The sequence below is a fragment of the Heteronotia binoei genome, chromosome 2 (genome assembly GCF_032191835.1).
Source record: "Heteronotia binoei isolate CCM8104 ecotype False Entrance Well chromosome 2, APGP_CSIRO_Hbin_v1, whole genome shotgun sequence".
In the NCBI taxonomy this organism is placed as follows: domain Eukaryota; kingdom Metazoa; phylum Chordata; class Lepidosauria; order Squamata; family Gekkonidae; genus Heteronotia; species Heteronotia binoei.
Window position 1 is genome coordinate 179689886 of NC_083224.1, and position 26972 is coordinate 179716857.

General features: G+C 45.4%; 1 protein-coding gene across 6 annotated transcripts in view; it reads left to right on the plus strand.

Annotated features, from left to right (window-relative positions):
- The window catches only part of PBX1 (PBX homeobox 1), a 696336-nt gene that overhangs the window by 286727 nt on the left and 382637 nt on the right, over window positions 1-26972 (plus strand). For 3 of the 6 annotated variants that reach the window (XM_060232594.1, XM_060232590.1, XM_060232593.1), the window contains exons 7-9: window positions 475-587; window positions 1775-1864; window positions 24180-25233. In XM_060232594.1, coding sequence (XP_060088577.1) covers window positions 475-587; window positions 1775-1864; window positions 24180-24272 — 296 coding nt within the window. In that variant the 3' untranslated portion in view covers window positions 24273-25233. Of the gene's footprint in view, window positions 1-474; window positions 588-1774; window positions 1865-24179; window positions 25234-26972 lie in introns of those variants that run through there. The other 3 variants (XM_060232592.1, XM_060232595.1, XM_060232596.1) reach the window with 3 other exon arrangements.

Below are 26972 nucleotides of genomic sequence, written 5' to 3' on the forward strand. Positions count from 1 at the left end.
GAAGTCATATATTCTAAGAAGGCTTCCTAAAATAACCTGCCTTCTAGACACTGCAGCTGAACGATTTCAAAGTTTGCGAAGGAATTCAAATACTCTCTACTATATAATTGAATTACCTTCTAACCCCAAACATGAATGATGGGCCCCAATGAATTGAAGAGGGTTCCTATATAACAGCACCACTTAACAAGAACCTACCAGTGGGTTCTGAAGGTCTCCATTGTAATGGGAGGACAAGTTTTGGGCTTTCTTAGAGATGTAATAGTTACAGCTCTTACAGTGCATCCTCTTTCTATTTATTTATCTTTATTTTTATTTTTTGCTTGCTCTATCCTTCGTGCTACTAACCTGACTGTTTTTGTTTCCTGTTTGGGGGTTTGCTTTGCATGTCATTCCTTCTTCTTGGCTGACCGGCGTGCGGTGTCGATCCCTCTTCCTCTCTATGATTCAGGTGCCTCACTCTTTCCTTTCCAGGTTCTTCCAGTTCTTTTAATATGTCAAACTCTGGAGATTTGTTCATGAGCGTGCAGTCACTCAATGGGGATTCTTACCAAGGGGCCCAGGTTGGAGCCAACGTGCAGTCACAGGTAGGGATCCACCGGATATACTGCCCGTGAGTGCATCAGTGTTAGAACAAAGAGCCTTGAATGATCCTATTGGCTTTCCCCGTTCCTGTCCCAAAAGAGGAATCAAAACTTGGTACCATGCTTTTAATAATAACAGCCAACCAAAACAAAAATACCAAAATCTTGCAATCAAAAAAAAAAATTGTCCACACTTTGTGAATGCATTTGGCTCTGGCTTGATAAGTTAACACTAGGAAGAATCGGGATTTAAAAGTTTGGAAGGAAAGAACACCTATTATCCAAGGCTTGATTCGCTTAATGGGTATTCTGGAAGAAGGGACGAAGTATTTGTACGAAAGCTTATTTTTCAACTTCCATGTCATCATCTTCTGCTGAAGTCTCATGAGAGAGTGATGCTGACCTACAGAAGTTCTCTTGTCCTCCTCCACCCTATTTCAAACCAGAACTATGCAACCACCCTGCACGAAAATCTAGTTTGGGAGGGAAGAGTGTGGGAAATTATCTCAGCAGCACAAACTTGTTCTCCTCCATTAAAAGGGTTCCACTGCAGGTTCTGCTATTCCAGCCTCATATTCTGGAGTCTTCCCTTATTTCTGCCTCCCATTCCATTGGAAATCTGAGCCATATTGACAACCGTGCGAGCATTCCTGTTGCTCAACAAAGTGTTTTGAAAGCCAAGCCAAGTTCCAGAGAAGAGTTTGCACAAGATAGCAGGTAGCTTACGATAGTCAAGAAGAATGAGGAACCTGGAGACTCAGGGTGTCCTCTTATATTCTCCTATGTTGTCAAGGTTCTTTGGTTTCAGGTGGCACTGAGAAACCTTATGTTGAACGAATAATGGACGGAGATTTTCTTGTCCCCAAATAGCATTGGAGAACGCAGCCAAAATATCTCCAGTGAACTTACCTGCCCCCTCCCTTGTGTATTTTTCTTCCAACCTTCCATTTCAAGACTAAGAATCCAGTATGAAAAGCTAAAATCAGTGTCTGGGGTAGTGGGGTAGAGTAACAAAAGTTGGACAAGGAAACCTCTCTCTCTTTTTGGGTCCTTTTATGGGTAAATGTTGGGAAATCTTGACTGTGATCATATCAGCAGAACTGAATGAGCAAAAACAAAGACAAACCTTGCGTTTTTTAATCTTTGTGTTTCTACTAATTCTCTCTTTGTTGTCGTTTTGGTCTGTTTAGGTGGATACCCTTCGCCATGTTATCAGCCAGACAGGAGGATACAGTGATGGGCTCGCAGCGAGTCAGATGTATAGTCCGCAGGGCATCAGTGTAAGAAAAATAGGCTTCCTTTTTTTCCCCTTTTCTCTCTCTCTCTCTCTCCCCCAATTATTTCAAAGCCATAGGGCTCAGAATGCCACTTAGTACGACTTGTCTTAGCTTTACGGTCACCTAGTTTATTGCTTCTGTATCGGTCATGCCAACGGCAGAGCTCTATCTGCAAAAGGAAGGGGGTTGAAAGTGGCGACTGGGCAGGCCTTGTGCAGGCAGCTGGCGTCTAGGGCTGTCAGACCCGATCAGCATTCGCGCGGCACCTGCGGCCACTCGCATTCTGCTGAGAGGAGCTGCTAAACAGGTGACACCTAGTACAGGAGCAGTCGGGGATGTCACCACAAGGACCCTTGATAGCTCCTACAAGAAGGCCAGTCACTGGAGTCCCTATCCCCGATGTGTGTGCCAGCTAAAAACATTGTGTGGCCCCTTGCCTGTCAGAATCGGAAGCCCCAAATGACATTGTTGTTGTTTTATTGCATATTATTGTTGTTGTTTATTGTTGTTGTTCTCATTTAATTATTATATAAACATAACCAAAAGGAGGGGTGGGGGGTGGAGGGAGGGAACATCTTCTCCTTGTTCTAAGTTGCGCTGGCGGCTCCTGACTAGCATGAAAATTTGTAGCGACAAGCTGTGTTGTACAGAGCGAAATCGATCAGACAGACACAAGGAGAACCGAGTGTAGATTCGGGACAGCAATCCAACTTCATTTCTCAGATCAATCATCCACCATCTCAGCGGCGGTGACAGCAAGCTGGGACAAGAGGGCAGCCTGGAAAAGGAGGCTGCCATTCACAGTGTTGGGGGCTTCTCTTGGCCTTTTTGGAGGTCAGAGAGAGATCCGTGCCGGTTTGGGATCAACCTGAAAACACAGTGGCTCAAATGCCTTGGCTTCCCTTGCATGCCTACCTTGGGTGTTCGGGTAATTATGGAGGATCCGTGCAGAAACGGGAGGCTTCTCTCCCACCTACTCCAGCTATAACCTTCAAGATGTCTATGGCCCACGTTGATCACTAAAGTGCTGAGCAAAGCAAGACTTTTCTCAGTGGGGAATGCACAGCGTTCTGCCACTGACCCTGCCAGGCATTCTCCGTGAGTCCATGTCAACTTGGAATAAAAGTACCAAGGATAAGATGATGTGATGTGAGGGAAAGCATTAAAACTGCTTGCTAAGATCACGTCTCGCTTGCTTGCTCGCTTCCTTTTTTTTTTTTTTGTTAAAATGCAAAAATTGTAGCCAGTGAAAGCCAAGCATTTAGATGACCCAAGTGCATCCCAACCGTACATGTCAGTGGGTTGGATAAGAACGGTTTGTGTGAAATCCTTGGGAATTTTGTGTTGGACCATGATGGGCAGAGCAGGTTGACTTAAGAGCCATTGGGCATGTTATGCAAAAGGCAGTAGACAGGGAGAGCCAGTTTGATGTAGTGATTAAGTGTACGGACTCTGATCTGGGAGAACTGGGTGTGATTCCCCACTCCTCCACATGCAGCTGCTGGGTGACCTTGGATCAGTCAGCTGTTCTCTCAAGGGCAGTTCTCTCAGAGCTCTCTAAGCCCCACCTACCTCACAGGCAGTGTTCCCTCTAAGATGAGTTAGCGAGAGCTAGCTCACAGATTTTTAGCCTCCAGCTGACACGTTTTTGTCAGCAGGAAGGATGACCCCAGAGCACACTCATTTATGCAGTAGCTCATCACTTTAATTCCAGTGGCTCACAAAGTAGAATTTTTGCTCACAAGACTCTGCAACATAGAGGGAACATTGCTCACAGGGTGTTTGTTGTGGGGAGAAGAAGGGAAGGAGATTGTAAGCCCCTTTGAGACTCCCAAGTGAAGGGCAGAGTATGAATCCAGTCTCCTCCTCCTCCTTCTTCGGCAGCCATGTTGATTGTTCTAAAGTAGGAGGTGGTGAGGTTTCATTTCAGCATCCGGTAGCACAAACTAGGGAAAAGAACTGTACACTTTTTACTTCCCCATGTTCCTCCACTTCGGGGTGCTTTTCTCCCATTCCTGCTTTGATACAAGAAGTAAGCTGGGCTGGATGAAGTGTCAGGGCAGGGATGGTTCTGCTCCCCTCCTTCAGCATGCTTCATTTGATTGAAAATTACACACAAACAGAGCTGATGCACGCACATGGTACTTGGAATAGCCAGTTCGGCTGCTCCTCACAGTTGTAGGCTGAAGGCTTACATTGATAGTGCACTGGAAAATCTTCTGCAGCATTATGGTTCAAAAAAACATGGGACTTGGAGTTCATTAGGTGGAGGATTCAGTGTTCACAGCAGTGTCTTAGCTACCATCAGTGAGAAAAGGCTTTCAGGTTCAGGGCCGGGACACTGGAGTATCACACACATGCACCTCTTTTGGTTTCCAGTTTGATTTGGAAAATCCATTTTGTCCCTATTGTGCCTGCTAGAAAGGACCAGTTCTACTTTCAGCAAGAAAGAGGAGCTACGCAACACCTTCTGACCACCCCTGGCCCAAAGAATGTAGGACTTGCCTCGACTAGGGCCAGGGCCCTGATTTAACTCTGAACTGTGGGTTTTTATTGTTATTGTATGTTGTGATCCGCCTTGAGCCCGTTTACGGGAAAGGGCAGAATATAAGCCTGCTAAATAAATAAATAAGTAATAAATAAAAAAGGGGGCTCAGTTTGGTGGACAGAACCAGCCGTGATTGGTAGGACAAAAGGGACAATTGTGCAGCATAATTTGTTGACACTATGCCTATGGGCTGTCCTTTCTAATTTGGCCCTGGAGTGGTAGAATTCTGACCATTGCTTCTGGCCATGCCATTTTGGAATGCTCCCCTACAGAAATCAAAAATATGTGTATGTAGTAACCTAGAACACCAGAGGGAATGGTTTAGTATTGCCTTCCGCAGATAGTTTTTTGTTCCGATACTTATACCCCCTTTTCTCCCCAGTGGGGGCCCAAAGTAGCTTACAATGTCATAGAATCATAGAGTTGGAAGGGATCTCTAGGGTCATCTAGTCCAACCCCCTGCACAATGCATGCTGTGCTCCTCCATGTTATCCTCACACCAATAACCTTGTGAGAGAAAGCTTAGAAACAGTGACTGGCCCAGGGTCACCCAGCAAGCTTCCCTCAAAGAGTCTCCTGGACCCTTGTTCAAAATTCTCAGTCACTATTCCATACAGATTTGCGACATGCAGGGAACATTTCCCTCCTCTGTATTTTTTGGTTTTTGTATTTGGGTTTTTTAAAATATGTGTGAATGTGTGTATGCACCTGGAAGTCATGGCAACTTCTGGCAACTGAGCCCTATTGGGGGCCTGGAGGGTGTTCAGGGAGGTGGTTGAATAAAGCCTGCCTTTGCCTCCTACTTCTGGTACTCTCCATCCAAGTACTTGCCAAAGTCAGCCCTGCTTGGCTTCCGAAATCTGACAAGATCAGGCTTGCCTGGGCTATCCAGGCCAGGGCCACCTCTTCTGGGTTTTTGAAATGGTATGGCATTCTGCTACTCCTGTTTTAATGCATAGATAGGCTCTCACCAGGGTTCCGCTAACGTGCTCAGACGGGCAACCAAGCACAGGGGCTTTTATCTCCAGCCCCAGTACCGTAGGAAAAATGCTGCAATGGCTGTATTGGTGCAACAACTCATGAGACACTAGGATTCTTTTTCCAAAACGAGAGGAAGCTTCCTTATTTGAGGGCTTTCCGTCGCAAGAAGTGACTGCTTGTGAAACTTTGTCGAGTAAAAAGGAAGGGTGGGCAGGTCGCAGAACTTGGCTATAGGTCTTTGTTGTCGACTCTCCGCGCAGGCTTCATCTGAATTCAGTACAGGCATCTGAGCTCCCACATTTAGCACCCAGCCCTGACGTCAGCAGGCAGAGACAGCAAAGCCCTCTGAAGTAAATGCAACTGAACATGTGCCGGCAATTATGTCTGATTATATAAACCCCTTGCAAAAACTGGGCTCGAAAAATGCCACATGAAAGAGCCCATCGCTCCACATTAATCTCCAGTAGCCGAATTCATTTCCATTCCTGGCTCTTTAATACTGAGGAGTAAATGAATCGGAGGCTGATTGTGATAAGAGATGATACTTCTGTACACACTAACCCTTCCTCCCCACCTCCCCTTCCCCAAGATGAAGCACGGCTCCCTGCATCTGAATAAATACATATATACACACACACAAAGAGTAGCATTCAGGGTTAAGCTACAGTGCACAGAGGTTTGCTACTAAAAAAGGAGGCACAGAAGGGAAGGGCAAGCAGAAGCCAGAATGGGTCCTGAAGTGACCACACAGCACACCAGGTGCGAGGCTGAAGCTGGCTAATTAAGAAAAGAGAATCTGCAAAATGGGACTCAGCAGCAATATTGAAAAGGACACGATGTAATTTGCTTTTGCCTTCATGCCGTTAAAGCCAAGTTATTCTGGAGAGAGAAGGAAAAGGTCTGATTTGAAAAGAATGAGCAGGAGAAAGGCGGTGGGGCATTAGGGAAGAGGGCAAGCTGTCCTTCATTCTGCAAGAAACAATTAACTTTAAGTGCGGCAAGGTACGTTGACATTAGATGTCAGGAACCTCTTCCTAACACAGAGCAGAGTCAACAGCGGGACGAGTCTCCCAGAGCGACTTCCCTGTAGGTTTTGCCAGAGGAGGCCAGAAAAGACCTGATAGAAAATATACTCAGTGGCAGATTACTTTCCCTACCCCCCATATAGTAAGACTGTAGGATAAGCCTGCAAAAAAGGTAATATAAATTATCAGTGGACCTCCACATTGAGTCTTGCCAGCATTAGAGTCTTCACAGTCAAAGAACAGTGATCATACCCATCCCTAGACACAAGACAGTAGTGTCTCTATCCCTTGACAGAAGACTCCACCCTTTCTGGCTGTTGTTGTCACAGGCCGGGGAAAAATCAGTGATATTATTATCATCATCATCATTATTGCTTTTTTTGAGCAGGAACGCAGTTCCGGCTGGCTTAGTGTCAGGGGGTGTGGCCTGATATGCAAATGAGTTCCTCCTGGGCTTTTCCTACAGAAAAGCCCTGGGTGATACAATGGCCTAATATGCAAATGAGTTCCTGCTGGTTATTTATTTATTTATTTCCCGCCGAAGCAGGCTCAGGGCAGGTTACAACAAGAGTTAAAAGCAATTAGACAACTTGAAATACAATAGAATACAATAAAATAGATTAACATATCAGATAGTTCACTAAAAACCAACTAGCAGTGCCTCAACAGACCAGATCACAGATGAGGAAGAAGCTGAGGTCCTGGGACCAGCTCCAGGAGGCAGGATTTGGGGACCATCCAGGAGCCTTCTCCAGCATCTAGGAGGAGCTCCAAGAGACTGGATCAGCTCTCTAACCCTGGGAAGTAGCCCTGCCGTCCTCCTCAGACCCTGTACCCCCTCTCCAGAATGGCCTGCAGCCCCTTAATAACTCTCAGGTCTCATGAGGCCAAGAAGTGATCCAGCCCTCTTAGAACATTCACAGCCATGCCTAGATGTGGCACCTTGAGTTTCTGTGGCCTGTTCCAGAGAGGTGGGGCTTGCAGTGCCAGGCACTTTCAGGAGCACTTAGGACCTTTGTCCACTTTGCTGGGGGGGGGGGGGAATCTAAACTTCTTACCTTGGTGAATCCTGTCTCAGCGATTCCTCTCTTCCCCTGCCCCAGCCCTGTAGTTTAGCAACACCAAGAAAAACCAAGTAGCACAACACTATTATCCTTAAAGATACATTACCAATTTACAGTCAAGTGTCACAAAAATCAATGTCATAGAAAATTCTTGTGTGGGAATCAAGTCCTCAGTATCCTTTGATCCTTGGCGTGAATCCAGGGAAAACAGCCATCCACGTGGCAACATACGTTACCAGTAATGAGAGTGTGATAAGGCGGGCCTGCAAAAAAACAGTTTGTACTGGTGTCCCCAATTGTGAAAAATTGTTTATATTGGGAAACTATGATGCATTGATTGCTGCTAGAGTCTGCAATTGAGAAAGGCAAGTCCAAAACCGGCATTGTGGACTATAGTTGTGCTACATTGCCACGTGGATGGCTGTTTTCCTTGGATTCACACCAAGGATCAATGAATACTGAGGAATTGATTCCCGTACAAGAATTTTCTATGACATTGATTTTTGTTACATTACCAATTTACAGTCAAGTGTATCTTTAAGAATATAGTGTTGTGCTACTCGGTGTTGCTAATCTATACTGAGTATCCGTTGTTTGTCCCAGCCCTGTAGTTGGTAGGGACCCTGCTGTCTTTATTACTGTTGTTTATATTTGCTTCATTTCTCCCCAGTCAAAGTGGCTTACACTGTTCCCTTACCCTCCATTTTATCCTCAGAACCAGGGCTTTTTTTGTAGCAGGGACTCCTTTGCATATTAGACCACACATCCTCTGATGTAGCCTATCCTCCAAGAGCTTACAGAGCTCTTCTTACAGGGCCTACTGTAAGCTCTTGGAGGACTGGCTACATCAGGGGGGTATAGCCTAATATGCAAAGGAGTTCCTGCTCAGAACAAACCTGTGAGGTAGGTTAGGCTGAGAGTGGTCCACGGGCACCCAGCACACTTCCCTCATAGAGTGGGGATTTGAACCTGATCTATCCCAGATACTAGTCCAGCACTCTTACTGCTATAGCAGGAATGTTGCTAATGGAGGTCACTAGCAAGCACCAAGAGATGGGTCCTCCCATTGAAATGAATGGGGGAGAAGCTTATACAAACAGGAGCCTCCAACATACTGATGATGATGCTATTATGAAGTGCATTAAGATCATTGCCCCAGGGAGTTTAAAATCTAGACTTTGTTGCATTGACAGAGTGAGGAAAGAGGAGGCAAAGCTAAATGTGGTGAACATGTATTCAGTTCAGTTGCCTGTGTGTGTTTCAGAAGTATAAGAATACGAGGATTAGCCAGGAAACATTCTAAAGGGTGGTTCTTGGGAAACAATGTAAAGGAAGAGGTGGGGAGGCTGAACATACACTAGGAGCTGTGATTGGAGTGAACATCTTCTTGCCAGCAGCTGCATCCAGGCAGGTTCCTGTTTTCTACATAGATGCCACATGACCAGGTTCAGATCTATGTGCTGGGTTTTTAATTTGATTTTGTGTTTGGAGGAAAGATGGAATCACACCAATTTCCAAATCACGTTATTTACTCCCTTGGACTCCAGCATCCTTAACTAAATAAGATCGGGATAAAAGGAAAGTCCTTTGGCCTTGACTTTAGTGGAAGTGAAGTGAATTCAAAGCTTACTTGCCTGCCTTCCTCTATCTATCTATCTATCTATCTATCTATCTATCTATCTATCTATCTATCTATCTATCTATCTATCTATCTATCATCTATCTATCAATCATCTATCTATCTATCTATCCATCATCTATCCATCACCTATCTATCTAACATCTATCTATCATCTACCCATCTCTCTATCTATCTATCTCTCTATCTATCATCTATCCATCATCTATCCATCATCTATCTATCTATCTATCTATCTATCTATCTATCTATCTATCTATCTATCATCTATCCATCATCTATCTATCTAACATCTATCTATCATCTACCCATCTCTCTATCTATCTCTCTATCTATCATCTATCCATCATCTATCCATCATCTATCTATCTATCTATCTATCTATCTATCTATCTATCTATCTATCTATCTATCTATCATCTATCTATCTATCTATTCATCTATCTATCATCTATCTATCATCTATCCATCATCTATCTATCTATCTATCTATCTATCTATCTATCTATCATCTATCTATCTATCCATCATCTATCCATCATCTATCCATCTCTCTATCTCTCTCTATCTATCTATCTATCTATCTATCTATCTATCTATCTATCTATCTATCTATCTATCTATCTATCTATTCATCTATCTATCATCTATCTATCATCTATCCATCATCTATCTATCTGTCTGTCTGTCTGTCATATATCTATTTATCTAACATCTATCTATCATCTATCCATCATCTATCTATCTATCTATCTATCTATCTATCTATCTATCTATCTATCATATATCTATCATCTATCTATCATCACTGCTCATACAGCTATCATCTTAAGCAGTAGTTAGAACCAAAAAATATTTTAAAAGACCTTATTCAGTATTATTTCTCTTATATTTGATTGTTGTGCCTATGAATTTTGCCACTGAGAGGGTCGCATGGTCTTTTGTATCTGATAGTAGCCATGACACCTGGGCTCACACAGTAAGCAATTCCATATTTTTAATTAAGGGGTGGCTAAATTACCTCTCAACTCATTAAAATATAGGGCACTCCATAATCATATGTTCTGTAGTTTCGATTTTATCATATGGACCTCTGCATGTTCTGTTTGAGCGTGATAACACTGTTATATCTGCCCTCCTCCTTTCCTAGTTTATTGCTCCAATTATCAAGGTGAGGGACATGTTCCTGCTTTGAGACAGGAAGTGTTACATCTGTTGCCGTCTTAGGCAGATGCGAGTCCAAAACTGTATTTCACCAGTCTTACTTAAATCCTTGCTGTGTTACTTAAAGCTGTTATGCAATGTGATTGATTTTTATAGATCTATGAACATTCATTTAGCAGGTGGCTGCCTGCAGAAAACACTGTCCTTTTGATGTGTGTGGGTTTCATTATGCAGTACTAAGGCTGTTTAGGGGTTTTTTTGCTGTTAAATAGATTTTGTGTCTGTCTGTTACTTTCATTTCCTCTGGCCTCTTTTATCCCCACTCGAAACCATTTAGCTGTTATATGGAGGAAAGGGATGTTTGCTTTATTTAAGCTTTTCTGGGTCCTGTGTTGTCCTCTGGGAAAGCACCTTGCCCAAATATTGGAGAACTGCTGGAGTTAAGAATGACCTGCAACATGACATCCATTGATTTGTTTCCTGGTACCTACTTCCTTCTTCCCCAGGTTATCAGGCCTATCTTAGGTTTCCTCCACCTTGTTGAAGGAAGAGGGTCTTTGGAAGAGTCCACCTTTTGTTTGGAGGGAACACCCTTCCAGAAACAGCTTCCTGTATCATAGGAGAATGCTTGGCTTGGGATCTCCCAACATCTTACGATGCCTAGGTTGTGATACTGTTTGTTTTAAAAGGTCCAAAAGTACAGGAATAGGAAGTACTAGGCTGTGCGGCTCCATGGTCTGACTCAGTAAAAGGCAGCTTCATTTTTATTTTTGTTATATTTATATTCCTTTGGCTGAGACCTTTTTCGCACCTCAATGTTGCCGCTGTTGCCTGGCGAGTTGAATCCCCTGCTGATGTTCTGTCTTTGTGGCAGCCTTTCCACAAAAGGGCATTTATTTGGGGGCGGGGGAGGTATTTTCTTAAATTTGGAACTGATCCTCCTCATATACTCTGCACTTCCTTTGAAAGGGGGTTATGCAGCCATGTCCTCATGTACTTCATCAGTGATGGAACTGCCTCCTTTTCTTGCACGTAGTAGTGTTATAACACTGTAAAAAAAAAGGCTGGATATATCGTGGGTTACAGCATGATTGCTGCCTTTTCAATGGTCCCCCAACTCCTCCTCAATCACCAACTAAGAAAATGACTGGCGACAAAACAATACAATCGCAAGGTTACAAAACCTACCCCTAAAAAAGGAAAAGGAAAGGAACTTCATGGATGGGTAATTGCATAGCGAAAGCTACATGAATCCTTGCTGCCTGTTTTGTCCTAATATTATAATGTCGCTATATTATAATTTGAGGGGGGAATTGCATTATAATGTAGTCAACGTTATAATTAAAAAATTATTGGACCGCTCAGGGGACAACATGGGAAGGCAGGGGAACCACACAACGCGGTGGTGGGAAACAATATTCAGCATTGGGAATTCATCACTGGAAAACTGCGACTTTAGATCCAAAGTGGGGTGGAAATCACAGAACAAGTGGATTCAGAAGACACAGGATAACAGGGCAGGTTACCTGGAGAGGTAAAAAGTTATGCAGAAAGTTTTACAAACTTCCATTATTTAAGAACAATGTGGAGGTTTGCACTTGCACGGAAATGGTCTGACAGACAGTTACATTCCTGACTCTCTTATCTGTTTCCATGACAAACCTTGTAAGAATTCCCCCTTCCAGCTTCAGTTGTTTTTGGCTTCAGTAACTAATGCAGTTATAAATAACTAATGCAGCTATAAAATCTAGTGTCTGCACCTACACTCCATTAAAAGCTTCATCTTCTGTTTTGAAGACCTTGGCTTCCAGAACTCCCAGTTCAGGATGTATAGGCTCAGTGGTTTCAGAGTCCATTCCAGGATTATCTGCCAATATTCAAGATCTAATAAATTATTGCCCTGACTTGGATGGCCCAGGCTAACCCAATCTCATCCATTCTTGAAAGCTAAGCAGGGTCAGTCCTGGTTACTACTTGGATGAGAGACCACCAAAGAAGTCCAGGGTTGCTACACAGAGGCAGGCAAACCACCCGCGTTCATCTTTTGCCTTGAAAACTCTACCATAAGTTGGCTGCAACTTGATGGCACTTTCTGTCACCTCCAGCTACCAGATCTACTCAGACTTCCAATGTCTTTGGGGTCCTTTCCTCTCAGAGTCAGAGAAGGGTGATGATTCTCACAGCCCTCTTTCTTTCAGTGTCCTCCCTGGCCCTCTTCAACCCACTGTCCATTTCACAGTACCAGGCAGTCCTCCAGACAAGAAACATGACTTCCCAACAAAACTGTGCTGATGAATTTTCCAGTCAAGACTCCAATGCTGAATTTGAAATAAAAGAAGCTCCTTGACACAACCTTCACTAATGAGAAAAGCTTGTTTCTCCCTATCCAGTCTCCCCCATTCAAGAATTGTATGGTCTTTGAATCTCTTGCTTTTCAAGAGATCACCTTTCCAGCTCGTTTGACTAGTAGCAGACTCTGGAATGAGTTTTCTCATTTTTTTTGTTGTTCAGTTGCACAATCAAGTCTGTCTCTTTGCGACCTCATGGACAAAGTCACGCCAGGCCCTCCTGTCTTCCACCATCCTCCAAAGACCACTCAAATTCATGTTAGTTACATCAGTAACGCTGTCCAGCCATCTCATCTTTTGCCGTCCCCTTCTTATTTTGCCTTCTGTCTTTCCCAGCATCAGGATCTTCTCCAGTGAGTGCTCCCTTCTCATTTGGTGGCCAAAGTATTTGAGCTTCAGCTTCAGCATCTGACCTTCTAGGCAACAGTCAGGGTTGATTTCCCTTAGGACTGACTGACTGGATCTTCTTGCAGTCCAAGGGACTCTCAAGAGTCTTCTCCAGCACCACAGCTCGAAAGCATCTATTCGTCTGTGCTCAGCCTTCCTTATGATGCAACTCTCACAGCCATACATTACTACTGGGAATACCATAGCTTTGACTATACGGACTCTTGTTGGAAGGGTGATGTCTTTAATTATACTCCTAGGTTTGCCATAGCTGTCCTCCCAAGGAGCAAACGTCTTTTAATTTTATGGCAACAATAAGAGAACATAAGAGAACATAAGAGAAGCCATGTTGGATCAGGCCAACGGCCCATCAAGTCCAACACTCTGTGTCACACAGTGGCAAAAAATGTTATATACACACATACACTGTGGCTAATAGCCACTGATGGACCTGTGCTCCATACACTGTGGCTAATAGCCACTGATGGACCTGTGCTCCATATTTTTATCTAAACCCCTCTTGAAGGTGGCTATACTTGTGGCCGCCACCACCTCCTGTGGCAGTGAATTCCACATGTTAATCACCCTTTGGGTGAAGAAGTACTTCCTTTTATCCGTCTTAACCTGTCTGCTCAGCAATTTCATCGAATGCCCACGAGTTCTTGTATTGTGAGAAAGGGAGAAAAGTACTTCTTTCTCTACTTTCTCCATTCCATGCATTATCTTGTAAACCTCTATCATGTCACCCCGCAGTCGACGTTTCTCCAAGCTAAAGAGTCCCAAGCGTTTCAACCTTTCTTCATAGGGAAAGTGCTCCAGCCCTTTAATCATTCTAGTTGCCCTTCTCTGCACCTTCTCTAAAGCTATAATATCCTTTTTGAGGTGCGGCGACCAGAACTGCACACAGTACTCCAAATGAGACCGCACCATCGATTTATACAGGGGCATTATGATACTGGCTGATTTGTTTTCAATTCCCTTCCTAATAATTCCCAGCATGGCATTGGCCTTTTTTATTGCAAACGCACACTGTCTTGACACTTTCAGTGAGTTATCTATCATGACCCCAAGATCTCTCTCTTGATCAGTCTCTGCCAGTTCACACCCCATCAACTTGTATTTGTAGCTGGGATTCTTAGCCCCAATGTGCATTACTTTGCACTTGGCCACATTGAACCGCATCTGCCACGTTGACGCCCACTCACCCAGCCTCAACAGATCCCTTTGGAGTTCCTCACAATCCTCTCTGGTTCTCACCACCCTGAACAATTTAGTGTCATCCGCAAACTTGGCCACTTCACTGCTCACTCCGAACTCTAAATCATTTATGAACAAGTTAAAAAGCATGGGACCCAGTACCGAGCCCTGCGGCACCCCACTGCTTACCGTCCTCCACTGCGAAGACTGCCCATTTATACTCACTCTCTGCTTCCTATTACTCAGCCAGTTTTTGATCCACAAGAGGACCTGTCCTTTTACTCCATGATTCTCAAGCTTTCTAAGTAGCCTTTGATGAGGAACTTTATCAAAAGCTTTCTGGAAGTCAAGGTAAACAACATCTATCGGATCTCCTTTGTCCACATGTTTGTTCACCCCCTCAAAGAAATGCAACAGGTTAGTGAGGCAAGATCTTCCCTTGCAGAACCCATGCTGAGTCTTCCTCAATAACCCGTGTTCATCAATGTGCCTACTCATTCTGTCCTTGATAATGGTTTCTACCAACTTTCCCGGTATTGAAGTCAGACTGACTGGCCTGTAGTTTCCCGGATCTCCTCTGGAACCTTTTTTAAAGATGGGGGTGACATTTGCTACCTTCCAGTCCTCAGGAATGGAGGCAGATTTCAATGAAAGATTACAGATTTTTGTTAGAAGATCCACAAGTTCAACTTTGAGTTCCTTCAGAACTCTCGGATGTATGCCATCCGGACCCGGTGACTTATTAGTTTTTAATTTGTCTATCAGTTGTAGGACCTCCTCATTTGTCACTTCAATCTGACTCAGGTCTTTCAACACCCCTTCCAAAATTAGTGGTTCTGGGGCGGGCAAAAAGTTCTCGTCTTCTACAGTGAAGACGGAGGCAAAAAATTCATTTAGCTTTTCAGCCATTTCCCTATCCTCCTTCAGTAATCCTTTTACCCCATGGTCATCCAAGGGCCCCACTGCCTCCCTGGCTGGTTTCCTACTTCTAATATATTTGAAGAAAGTTTTATTGTTGGTCTTTATGTTTTTTGCAATATGCTCCTCATAGTCCCTTTTTGCCTGCCTGATCACAGTCTTGCATTTGATTTGCCACAGCCTGTGTTCCCTTTTACTAATCTCACTTGGACTGGTTTTCCACCGCTTAAAGGAGTCCTTCTTACCTTTTACAGCTTCCATTACTTTATTTGTTAACCACGCAGGCCTTTTCTTATGCCTGTTTGTGCCTTTCCTAACTTGTGGTATGTATTTTATCTGAGCTTCTAGGATTATAGTTTTAAATAGCGTCCAAGCTTTCTCAAGGGTTTTGACCGTATGTACCTTTCCTTTCAGTTTCTTCCTCACATGCCTCCTCATCTCAGTGTATTTACCCCTTTTAAAGTTAAACGTGGTTGTGGTGGTCTTTTTGGACAACTCCCTATTTATACAAACGGTGAAATCAATAACATTATGGTCACTGCTCCCAAGCGGCGCAATCACTTTTACATCTCTCACCAAGTCTTGGGCATTACTTAGGACCAAATCCAGGATCGCCCCACCCCTGGTAGGTTCTGAGACCATCTGCTCCATAGCACAGTCATTGAGAGCATCAAGAAACTCAATCTCTTTCTCTCGACCAGAACACATATTGACCCAATCAATCTGCGGGTAGTTAAAATCACCTATTACAACACAGTTTTTACGTTTAGCCGCTATCTTTAAGCCTTCCATCATATTATAATCGTCCTCTCTCTTTTGATTTGGTGGGCGATAACAAACTCCCATAGTTAAATTTCCTTTTGGGCCCTCTATTTCAACCCAAAGCATTTCTAAAAGTGAATCTAATTCTCTGATCTCAGCCTTACTGGACCGTATATCCTCTCTGACATACAGAGCCACCCCACCTCCAACCCTTCCCTCCCTATCCTTCCGATATAGCTTATATCCAGGAATCACCGTGTCCCACTGATTCTCCTCATTCCACCAAGTTTCTGAAATTCCCACAATGTCTATGTTTTCTCCCAGCACTAAACATTCCAATTCACCAATTTTACTTTGAACACTTCTAGCATTTGCATACAAACATCTATAATTTCCCAGGCGAGCTAGGCCCGCCACCTTCCTCCTGCCGCCTCGAGACACTGGCAGACAGTCCATATTGTTTGTCACCTTCACAGTGGACAACTCCGGTCCGTTACCCGGTAGAAAAATAGCAGCTAACCCTTCATCTCTTTGAGACGAGTCCTCCCGAACCAGAGACATTTCATCTCCTGTCGGCTTTCCCCCAAGATTTAGTTTAAAAACTGCTCTGCCACCTTTTTGATTTTAAGCGCCAGCAGCCTGGTTCCATCCGGGGACAAGTGGAGACCGTCTCTTTTGTACAGCTCCCGCTTGTTCCAGAAAGCATCCCAGTGCCTAACAAACTTAAACCCTTCCTCCTTACACCATCGTCTCATCCACACATTGAGACTTCTAATTTGTGCCTGTCTCTCCTGCCCTGCACGTGGAACAGGTAGCACTTCCGAGAAGGCTACCTTGGAGGTCCTGGCCTTAAGTCTCCCGCCTAGCAGCCTAAATTTTTCCTCCAGGACCTCACGACTGCATTTCCCCACATCGTTGGTGCCAACATGCACCACGACCACAGGCTCCTCCCCAGCACTGTCTATCAGTCTATCTACTACACGCGTAATGTCCGCTACCTTCGCACCAGGCAGGCAAGTCACCATACGGTCAGTACGCGGTTTCGCCACCCGGCTGTCTACTTGCCTAATGATCGAATCACCAACTACCAATACCCCCCCTCTCCCCCTGCTCAGGGATGGTTCCTTGGCGCGAAAGGATTCCCGCTCACCGACCGAAGAAGAGGTCCCTTCTGAGGGCGCATTCCCCTTATCCTCAGCACGGTGCCCTGTTCCCTCTCAACCCTCACGCTCTCTGGCAGCAACGGGGCTGCTACGTTCAGAGCGGGGCTCATCTAATACGCCCCCGAGAGTCTTCCCCAAGTGCCTAACTGACCGTCTCTGCTTCTCCAGGGCAGTCACCTCGGCCTCAAGGGTACGAACTCGTTCCCTGAGGACCAGGAGCTCCTTGCATCGAGCACACACCCAAGACTTCTGTCCTTTGGGCAGATAGTCATACATGTGACACTCAGTGCAAAACACTGGAAAGCCCCCAACCCCCTGCTGGCATTCTATCTTCATTGTATATATATATATATATTAAAATATACAGTCCTCTTTAAATGCTGTTTAAGTGGCTCCCCTTCTGGCGGGTCAACTTACCTAAACTTACCTTATTGGGAACTTACCTTATTTGGAGAACAAGGAAGCCAGGGATCTGGGTTCCTGCTCTTTAGAGAGCCCCTAGGCGAAGAGCCACAGGCCAAGAGCCCTTTAGCTCTCGCCCTTCGGCTCGCGCCAAAGGCTCGCGCCTTTGGCAAGGCGCAGCTTAAAATGCAAAGAGGTGGAGCAGGGCACTCCTCAGCAATCACTCTCAATCAGCAGCAATCACTCTCAATCTCTTTCACCCTTAAGGCAGTCAACCAAACAAAGAGCAGTTCCCCAGCTATCACACCTTAGAATTTTAGGCAGCCCCACAAACCTTAGAATGTAGTCCTTCAAAACTCAGAAATTCTCAGCAATTTCTCCAGCTGTCTCAGCTATCAGAGCTGCTCTGCTCTGCTCCTCCTAGACCTCTGTGAGATGTGCTCAGCCTTTGGCAAGGCGCAGCTTAAAATGCAAAGAGGTGGAGCAGGGCACTCCTCAGCAATCACTCTCAATCAGCAGCAATCACTCTCAATCTCTTTCACCCTTAAGGCAGTCAACCAAACAAAGAGCAGTTCCCCAGCTATCACACCTTAGAATTTTAGGCAGCCCCACAAACCTTAGAATGTAGTCCTTCAAAACTCAGAAATTCTCAGCAATTTCTCCAGCTGTCTCAGCTATCAGAGCTGCTCTGCTCTGCTCCTCCCAGACCTCTGTGAGATGTGCTCAGCCTTTGGCAAGGCGCAGCTTAAAATGCAAAGAGGTGGAGCAGGGCACTCCTCAGCAATCACTCTCAATCAGCAGCAATCACTCTCAATCTCTTTCACCCTTAAGGCAGTCAACCAAACAAAGAGCAGTTCCCCAGCTATCACACCTTAGAATTTTAGGCAGCCCCACAAACCTTAGAATGTAGTCCTTCAAAACTCAGAAATTCTCAGCAATTTCTCCAGCTGTCTCAGCTATCAGAGCTGCTCTGCTCTGCTCCTCCCAGACCTCTGTGAGATGTGCTCAGCCTTTGGCAAGGCGCAGCTTAAAATGCAAAGAGGTGGAGCAGGGCACTCCTCAGCAATCACTCTCAATCAGCAGCAATCACTCTCAATCTCTTTCACCCTTAAGGCAGTCAACCAAACAAAGAGCAGTTCCCCAGCTATCACACCTTAGAATTTTAGGCAGCCCCACAAACCTTAGAATGTAGTCCTTCAAAACTCAGAAATTCTCAGCAATTTCTCCAGCTGTCTCAGCTATCAGAGCTGCTCTGCTCTGCTCCTCCCAGACCTCCCAGACAATCACCATCTGCAGTAATCTTGGATCCCAGGAATGTGAAGTCTATCACGACTTCCATGTCTTCCCCTTCTATTTCCCAAGGAGTTTACTCTTGCTGATTTTCTCATGTGCTTCTATCACCCATCAGACCTGATCTCTAACTACTGGACCTCCTCAGCCTTTAGTTACCAAAAAGCCGTATTGAATCATAGATTGCCAGTATTTGTCAGAGCACCTCTGCTCTGGTATCCATGTTTCACAATAGGCACTTGAAGCAACATGGAATCCCTACAGTTGCTCTGTGTACTGGAGATAGATCTTATTTTAAGGGTTCGGGAAGCTTTTTCCTGCCACAGTAAGGGAAGCTTCAAAGCAGCATCCAGCCCCTTGAAACTAGCATCTGCTCCTGAGCACTGATCTGTGGCTCAGTGGAAGAGCCATTCTTTGGCATGCAGAAGTTCCCAGGTTCACTCCCTGGTTAAGAGGAGCAGGCAGGTAGGTGATGGCAAAGACCTGTGCCCAGGGCTTTTTTTTTAGCAGGAACTCATTTGCATAATAGGCCACACCCCCATGATGTAGCCAATCCTCCAAGAACTGACAGTAGACCCAGTACTAAGAGCCCTGTAAGCTCTTGGAGGATTGGCTACATCAGGGGTGTGTGGCCTAATATGCAAAGGAGTTCCTGCTACAAAAAAAAGCCCTGGATGTGCCTGAGCTGAGACCATACTGAACTTAGTGGACCGATGGCCTGATTCAATGAAAGGCAGCCCCATATAGAGTTACAATACTTGGCTCTCAAAATAAAATGGAGATTACCAAGCATGAATAAAGTGGAGGCTTCCGCAATCCCCTAAGTATCTCAGGAAGAAGAGGCAGGGGGTAAAGATGTCTGTGTTGTATAAAATATTCTCTTATCCCCCCTCCCTCTTCTTTCTCACTTAATTGGGTGTCTGCAATAAAGCCCCTTCTAAAAATAAGTTGAGTGCACAATAGAAGCTGTTCTGAAGAAGCCCCTTCCAATCCCTCCCCCCCATTACCCGCCCTCCCCATTTTCTGTTCCGTGTAATGACCCTGCAAACACTAAATGTCATTTGAGTGCATTAAGCAGCAAACTCTCTGGTGACATAGCAATTACAGTTCTGAAATAGATTTGGTGTGTCACGGAAGATAAGGGTTTTGAAAGTTTCTGTTGTGATTATAGCTTGTAAGTCCCACAAATAACAGGCTTCAAAATAAGAGGCTGCCAACAGGGCCATTGTGGCTTTCCCTCAGTGATGGCACGTAAATTGCTATTAATGTCCTGAGTGTACTTGAATATGCCAGTCTCCGGGCGGCAGAGTTGGCTCAGTGTCTCTCTTTACGTGGCTTGTCATTGTTGGAACTGATAATCTGCGGTAATTGCTGCCTCTTGCAGTGGTCAGGAACGTGGAAGAGCAGGAGAGCTCGGAAAGAGCATCTTCTGGAGAGGCAGCAAAACAAGGCGGGTGTGCGGAGCAATGTGTGTGCACAGGAGGGAGGGGGCTTGTGCAGAGATATCTCGCAAACAATACTGTCGAGCCCTGGTGACTATAAAACCTGGTGAGGGAATACTTGATCTCTGAGGAAGTGCGCTCAGACCTGTGTCTTGGAGCCGGGCAAGGAGGGCAATCAGAAATCTCGGATCAGAATTGCCGAAGGGCTGGGCTCAACCCTCTAGCTAGAGGCGACAGGGAGAGGGGGCCTTGGGGGGCCGCAAGGGGAGGGGGCCTTTTAAATTATGCAGAAGGCTGGTGACTGCTCCTACTGTCCCTCCCACATGATTTAGAGCCCATCTATCAGCTGATTTGTGGGCTTTTAAAATGACATGGGAGGAACAGTGGCTGGGATGGGGGGGGTGAGCCCCCCCCAAAAAAATCCCTGTCAAGCAGCCAGGCCCCATGGGCCCCTGGTTAGCTACGGGCAGGGCTTTTTCTTAGCAGGAACGCATAGGAACGCAGTTCCGGCTGGCTTGGCATCAGGGGATGTGGCTTAATATGCAAATGAGCTTCTGTTGGACTTTTTCTACGAAAAGCCCTATGCTAAACAATGGTGATGTAAGGGGGTGTGGACTAATATGCAAATGAGTTCCTGCTGGGCTTTTTTTCTACGAAAAAGGCCCCGGCTACGGGACTGGTTGGGCTGAACAGATAACCCACCTCTTCCTAGTGCTGAGGCCCCAATTCATGTTGGCCCTGCACAGCTGTTTTTGTTTTGCAGCTCAGTTATACATATAAGGATCCAAACAGGGGCTCCCAGGATCATGTGTAGTTTGGCCCTTGGAAAGCAGAAATAGGGTCACCTGTGCATGCACTCAATGACTTTGGTTGTGGATTGGCACTCCAACCAACTAATTTTTTTTGTATTTATGTGTGCGTGCATGCTTGGGTCTGTGCACCTGGAACTCATGGTGACCTCTGGTGACTGACCCCTACTGGGGGCCTGGAGGATATTCAGGGAGGTGACTGCATAAGGCCTGCCCCTCGCTTCCTGACTGCAATGCTGGTATTCCACCAAGGAGGTCTCCCATCCAAGTACTTGCCAGAGTCGACCCTGCTTAGCTTCTGAGATCTGACGAGACCAGACTTGCCTGGGCTATCCAGGTCAGGGCAGTCTACTAATGTTTTTAATTAGCTAACTACATTATTAATTGGAGGTACAAATTTATACTGACATCAGAATTCAACCTCCCACTCAGATCACTTTTTCCTGTGTCCTTAACATGTGATGAAAAAGCAAGCTAAGACTGGCTTCTCTTTCCAAGTTTCTGAAGCTGATCATTCTTAACCGACATAAATATCCGTTCTTCTTTTAGCCTCAGAGTTCATTTTTATAATACTGATAGGTCTTGACCTTGTTTGCTTTCTGAAGCCGTTTTTTTTTTTACTCTGGTTATGATACTTTAAGCCACAGTTCCGGGGTGTGATTATTCAAAGGCACATGATGCAGCACCTTGGCTGAAGATAAGGCATTTCTGATTCTGATCAGTGCCCAAGTCCGAGATTTCCTGGGAACTTTGCCTGGTTGAGTTTCATAATGGAAGAAAGGCAGGCTGTAAACAACAACAGCTAAATTAAATTTCACTAAAGACACTTAGGGCTGATGTGGATATTTTTTCTCAACCCACACAGATTTGTAATTTCGCAAACATATAGTGAGCTGATGGTGAGACTAGAGATGTAAAATTTCCAGAAATTTTGAAATCATGCATCGGGGAAAGAAGGGGGGGGAAATCCGGAAATTTGGGGGGAAACTGTGGTTCAGGTGCCACATATTGTGTGGCTCTCGAAGCCCCCACCGTCCTGTCGGCCACTTGGAGAAGGCATTTGTCTCTTTAAGTTACTTCTGCAAGCTATGCCATCCAACAGTTGGAGAATGCATTTAAAGTTGCTTTCTTTCCACCTCTCAATCCCCCATCTATTTTCCTTCCGGCTGTCAAACATCTAACATTTATTCTGTGTGTCTCTTTCATTAAGCAAGTTTGGCCACTCTTGGATCTATCTCACACAATTGTGAGAATAAAAATGCAGGAGATGAAGAGAAAGATGTAAGCCACTTTTGGGTCCTCCTTGTGTGCGTATGTGTATGTGTGTATGCAGGGATTGTTTTGTAGGAAAATAGGTGGTGGAGCTCATAGGTGGATTGTTATGCAGTTGCACCTACTATTCAATGGACAAGGTGGGAAGGAAGAGGTGAAACTGTCAGAAAGGTTCAGGAACTGTGCTCCTGTGAGCTCCCGCTGAATCCAAGGCCTGTGTGTGTGATATATAGGCACTTATATATATACTTACACACACACTACAATGGATACATTACAATGGGAAGTTTAGTGTGTGTGTATACACACACATCATGTCATTTTTCCTGCAGCCTTAGCTGTTAGGTCTCCAGAAAGAAATTTGAATGTTCCTTGCAGACAGCTTGGACAGCGTTTGTCCTACAGGGGGTTTGTCACCATGATCATTACCCAAGGGCTCTGTGATCTTCCCTCTTCCTTGCAAATCAGTTGAGAAGTTGAGAGCATTTGCTGTGTGATGGTGGGGAAAAGATGGGATGCAGAGGGTAAAGGAGCAAAGTCCTCAGGTTTCCTTCTTGGAGCTGTGCTTTCAGAGGAGGGATGACTTGGAGAGATGTCTTTAGGTTTCAACAGGGCCTTTTTTGTAGAAAAAGCCCAGCAGGAACTTATTTTCATATTAAGACACACACACACACCCTGACATCACCATTGTTTAGCACAGAGCATTTTTGTAGGGAAAGCCCAGCAAAAGCTCATTTGCATATTAGGCCACACCCCCTGATGCCAAGCCAGCATTCCTCTACATTCCTGCTCAAAAGAAAAGCTCTGGGTACTAAGTAAGGAGGCTCCTGCTTCAGTAGATTGTCTGACAAAGGGAACTTTGACTCTCAAAAGCTTATACCCCAAAATTTTATTGGTCTCAAAGGTGCTACTGGACTTGAATCTAAAATCTCCTGCTCTCTGCCAGTTCTGGCTGCTGTTTGTTGGGTGGTCGAGGGAAAATGCTTTTGGGCGGGGGGGTGGGAATCGGGGAATAATAGGTGTCACGTTGACGCATGACCTGGATGTGATGTCATTGCATTGTGCAACAGTCTAGTGTTTGCTCAAAACTCTGTGGTTAAAAGTTCTGATTTGCACTGGAAGTGATGTTAACGCTTCACCAGCAACATCACCGCTGGCCCAAGGGCATGTGGTGCCCTAGGCAGGCACCCGCCCGCTGCACACCCTGAGCCCAATTCAGTACCGCCACCTTCCCGGCACCCTAGGCAACCGCCTAGTTTGCCTAGTGGGCGAGCCAGCCTTGAGCAACATCATAACACTGCTAGAGACAGCCACTCCCCCTCCAAAAATAAAAAAAAAAATCTGTAAATCTCCCACCAGCAACCCTAACGCTGAGGAATGTGTGAGTTTTCATTTCTGATGAGCTCTATATGGATAATCTTTTGTAAATGTATTTTCAGCTATGTTTGCATTCTAGGGACTGCGGCTTGAATCCAGAGCAATGATTTTCTACTTGCACCTGTCTAAAATCCCCCCCCATCCTGTTTATGGGGCTGGGGGGGGGCATCTTGGATTGCTATAGGAGAGGGGAGGCAAGAAAGTCTCATTGGGGGAAGGCAGACACTCTAGATCCAAGCCAGTATCTTTATCTTTTCCTTCTCTGTATATTCCTGAGCTCAGGTCCCAGTTAAAAATTGTACCCAACTTTCCGAAGTTTATGGTTTCAGCATTAAGTCTCTTTCCTGGAAAGTTGTCCCCAAAGGTGCTCCTTGCATTCCCACTTTTAAATGAGCATCACCTAGCATAACTCTGCTAGCTCAGGCATCACAGGCAAGTGAGTGAGGAAGATCCCCTGCTGGGAAGCCTTTGGGGCTCAAGTCCCTCACTGTGAACGTGATTGACGCATTTTCTCTTTTGTTCCTTCCTAGGCTAATGGAGGTTGGCAAGATGCTACGACTCCTTCGTCAGTGACTTCCCCCACAGAAGGCCCTGGCAGCGTTCACTCTGATACCTCCAACTGATCTCCCCAGCAATGCAGCATTCCTTTCTTCCCCCCCACATCCTGCAGCCAGGCAGAGGTGGGGGCCGAGAGGGGAAGGATTTTCTCTCCTACTATTTGAAGCCATCGGGCTGGATCCAGAACCGGTTGGCGAACACAAGAGTCTCCTTCTCTTCTCTCTGTTGGGATGCTTTTTTCTTTCAGCCAATCTGGACTCTTCTTTATACTCTTTTCCCTTTCTTTTCTGGGTAGAAGCCACCTTTCACCACCACCACCACCTAAACGAAAGGAGAGGAAAAAAAACCACTTCTCAAAGTACTGGTTCATTTTCATGAATTTTGTGTTTCTTTTGAGGATCCGGTCTTGACATCGCTTCAGTCTCCACCGGGCACCTGCCTCATTCTGTTTCTCTGGTGTTCTCACTACCTCTTTGCAAGAGCCACCTAAGCCCCTCCCCCTGGCCGATGAACACCGTCCCTTCACCGCTCTGTAAGGACAAATCTTGAACCCTTGTGAGTTGCCTCCGGGATGTTCGCTGTTACAGGCTGGATAAATGCAATCCTGGTTCTGCAAGGTATGTCCATGACATGCCCACCCCTTTCCCCCCCATTGCCAAGAGGACCAGGAGAATACTAGCAGATCTACTCCTTGCCACCTTTCTCTGCCTTGCATCAAGCCCCCCCAGTTGCATCTTCTGCCACTTCTCACGGTTGCTGCTGCTCCACAGTTTCTCCCTCCATATCCTAATTTGGCCTGCAAATACTTCCGAACCAAGGAAGTGCTCGTCTGGTTCTTAGAATGAAATAATGTGAATGCAGTGCATTTGGATAGTATGCTTCCTTTGCATAATTATTTATTGTTCTGCTATCAGTGTCTTAAAAAGAGTTTGGGGAAATGTTTGGAATCATCTGGAAATGGTGTTTGAGGCTGGACCATAAAAAGGACAGGGAAGCTGGCGAGATTGGGGGGAAAGGTAAACCTCAGAAGAGGCTGAGAGATGGCAAGCATGCAAGGCACTATGTCATGGTCAGATTTTTCACACCTCTTCTCGGCATTGTGGATATGTTTCCAGGTGATTGTGCCCAATCATGAGGCCTAGCAACTTGCATTTTTTTTTAAAATATGGACTAGGAGACCTCAGGCTGCATATTCTAGTCAAAATATCTAGTTGTAGTCTTGCACAGTGAATCTGCAGACAGGACAAAAAGACAGCATTGATTATGGTTCTGTCTACCAAGGGTTGTTGCATCAGTAAGAAGGGAAAAGCAGAGTCCAGCTGCGGGAAAACGAAGGACACTAAACCAGGTCTGACACTGCATTTTTACCACATAGGTGCAGCTAACAGGGAATTGGGCTTGTGTAGATGTTGCTGACCACTTTCTGTGTGGATCCTCATTTTTGCTTTAAGAAATCTAATTGTTTTCTTGATCTTGAAGACAGTAGAGTTTTCACTCAGCATTTCTGGGAAGAGGTACCCTTGCAAGGTTTCTTCCAAGTTATTTTCCTCCCCTAAAGATTTAATAAGGACCAGATGAGGAGAACGGTTTTTGGCCCATATAAACCATAAAGCTCTTAAGGAAAGTTTTTTGACCATTGCAAATGAATACTGAAATGCATTCTTTGCATAGTGGACTAAATTATTGCTTTTTTCCCAGAGACAGCCCCCCCCCCTTCTGCTATCTTAACACAAGATGGGATTGCTGCCTCTGTAAGTGGACTCAGCACATTATTAAGAGTGGTAACATGGGAGAGCAACAGAGAGCTTATTTCAGCGAGGGCTGGACAGGACAAGTGTACAGTGGACTTTACCTCATGCTGATTGACAAGTGAAGGGATGCCATTTAGATTTTCTACCTCAGCCATCTTAGGCCAGCCCTACTCATGCTGGTAAGGAGATTGTAAATCAAAGGTGTCCTCTGACACTTCTGGAGGGACGCAAACCAAGCCTAGCTATGGGTTATGCCATGGCCTTTTTATTCAAGGCACAAGCAGCTGCTCACAGAAGTTAAGGGAATATTCCATCCAGGCTCTAAGAGTCACACTCAAGATCCATGTGGACGTGTAGTCAAGATTGCCCAGTATTGATTGTTTATCACTTAACAGTCTTTAGCCTCCATGTCGTAGTCTCATTCAGGGAAGTTTAAAAGGATTTCTTCCCACCACACGCTCCTTCAGTGCAAATTTGCGTGTGAGGTGAGGGATATCAAACGCATGTTAGGGGTTATTATGAGTTCAGAACTTGGAGGTGGTCAGTAGCCTAGAGTGACCGACACGGAGCGTAGCCTAGGAATGCACCATCTGTTTTCAGGGTGTTCAGCCCTCCTGGTTAGCTTCTTTACCTGTAGCAAACGGAATTGTGCCTTGGTTTGTAAGCCCTATTCAGTTCTTGCTAAGTGAGACACAGGGCGTTTTCCCACAGAGCTTACCTCGGAGCGACGTCCCTCTTCACCGTGCAGCGTCTGCACGGATTTCCCACTAACTGCTCCGCATAACCAGAAAGTGCCGGACCTTTTGCGTCGCAGATGTAAACCGCTAAAAACCAGTTTACGTTAGCGACGCAAAAGCCGCGGCTCTTCCTGGTTATGCGGAGCAGTTGGTGGGGAATCCGCGTAGACGCTGCGTGGTGAAGAGGGACGTCGCTCCGAGGTAAGCTCTGTAGGAAAACGCCCACAGGGGGACTGTTCCGTGAAAGCCAGGGATCGCCCCATAGATACCAACACAA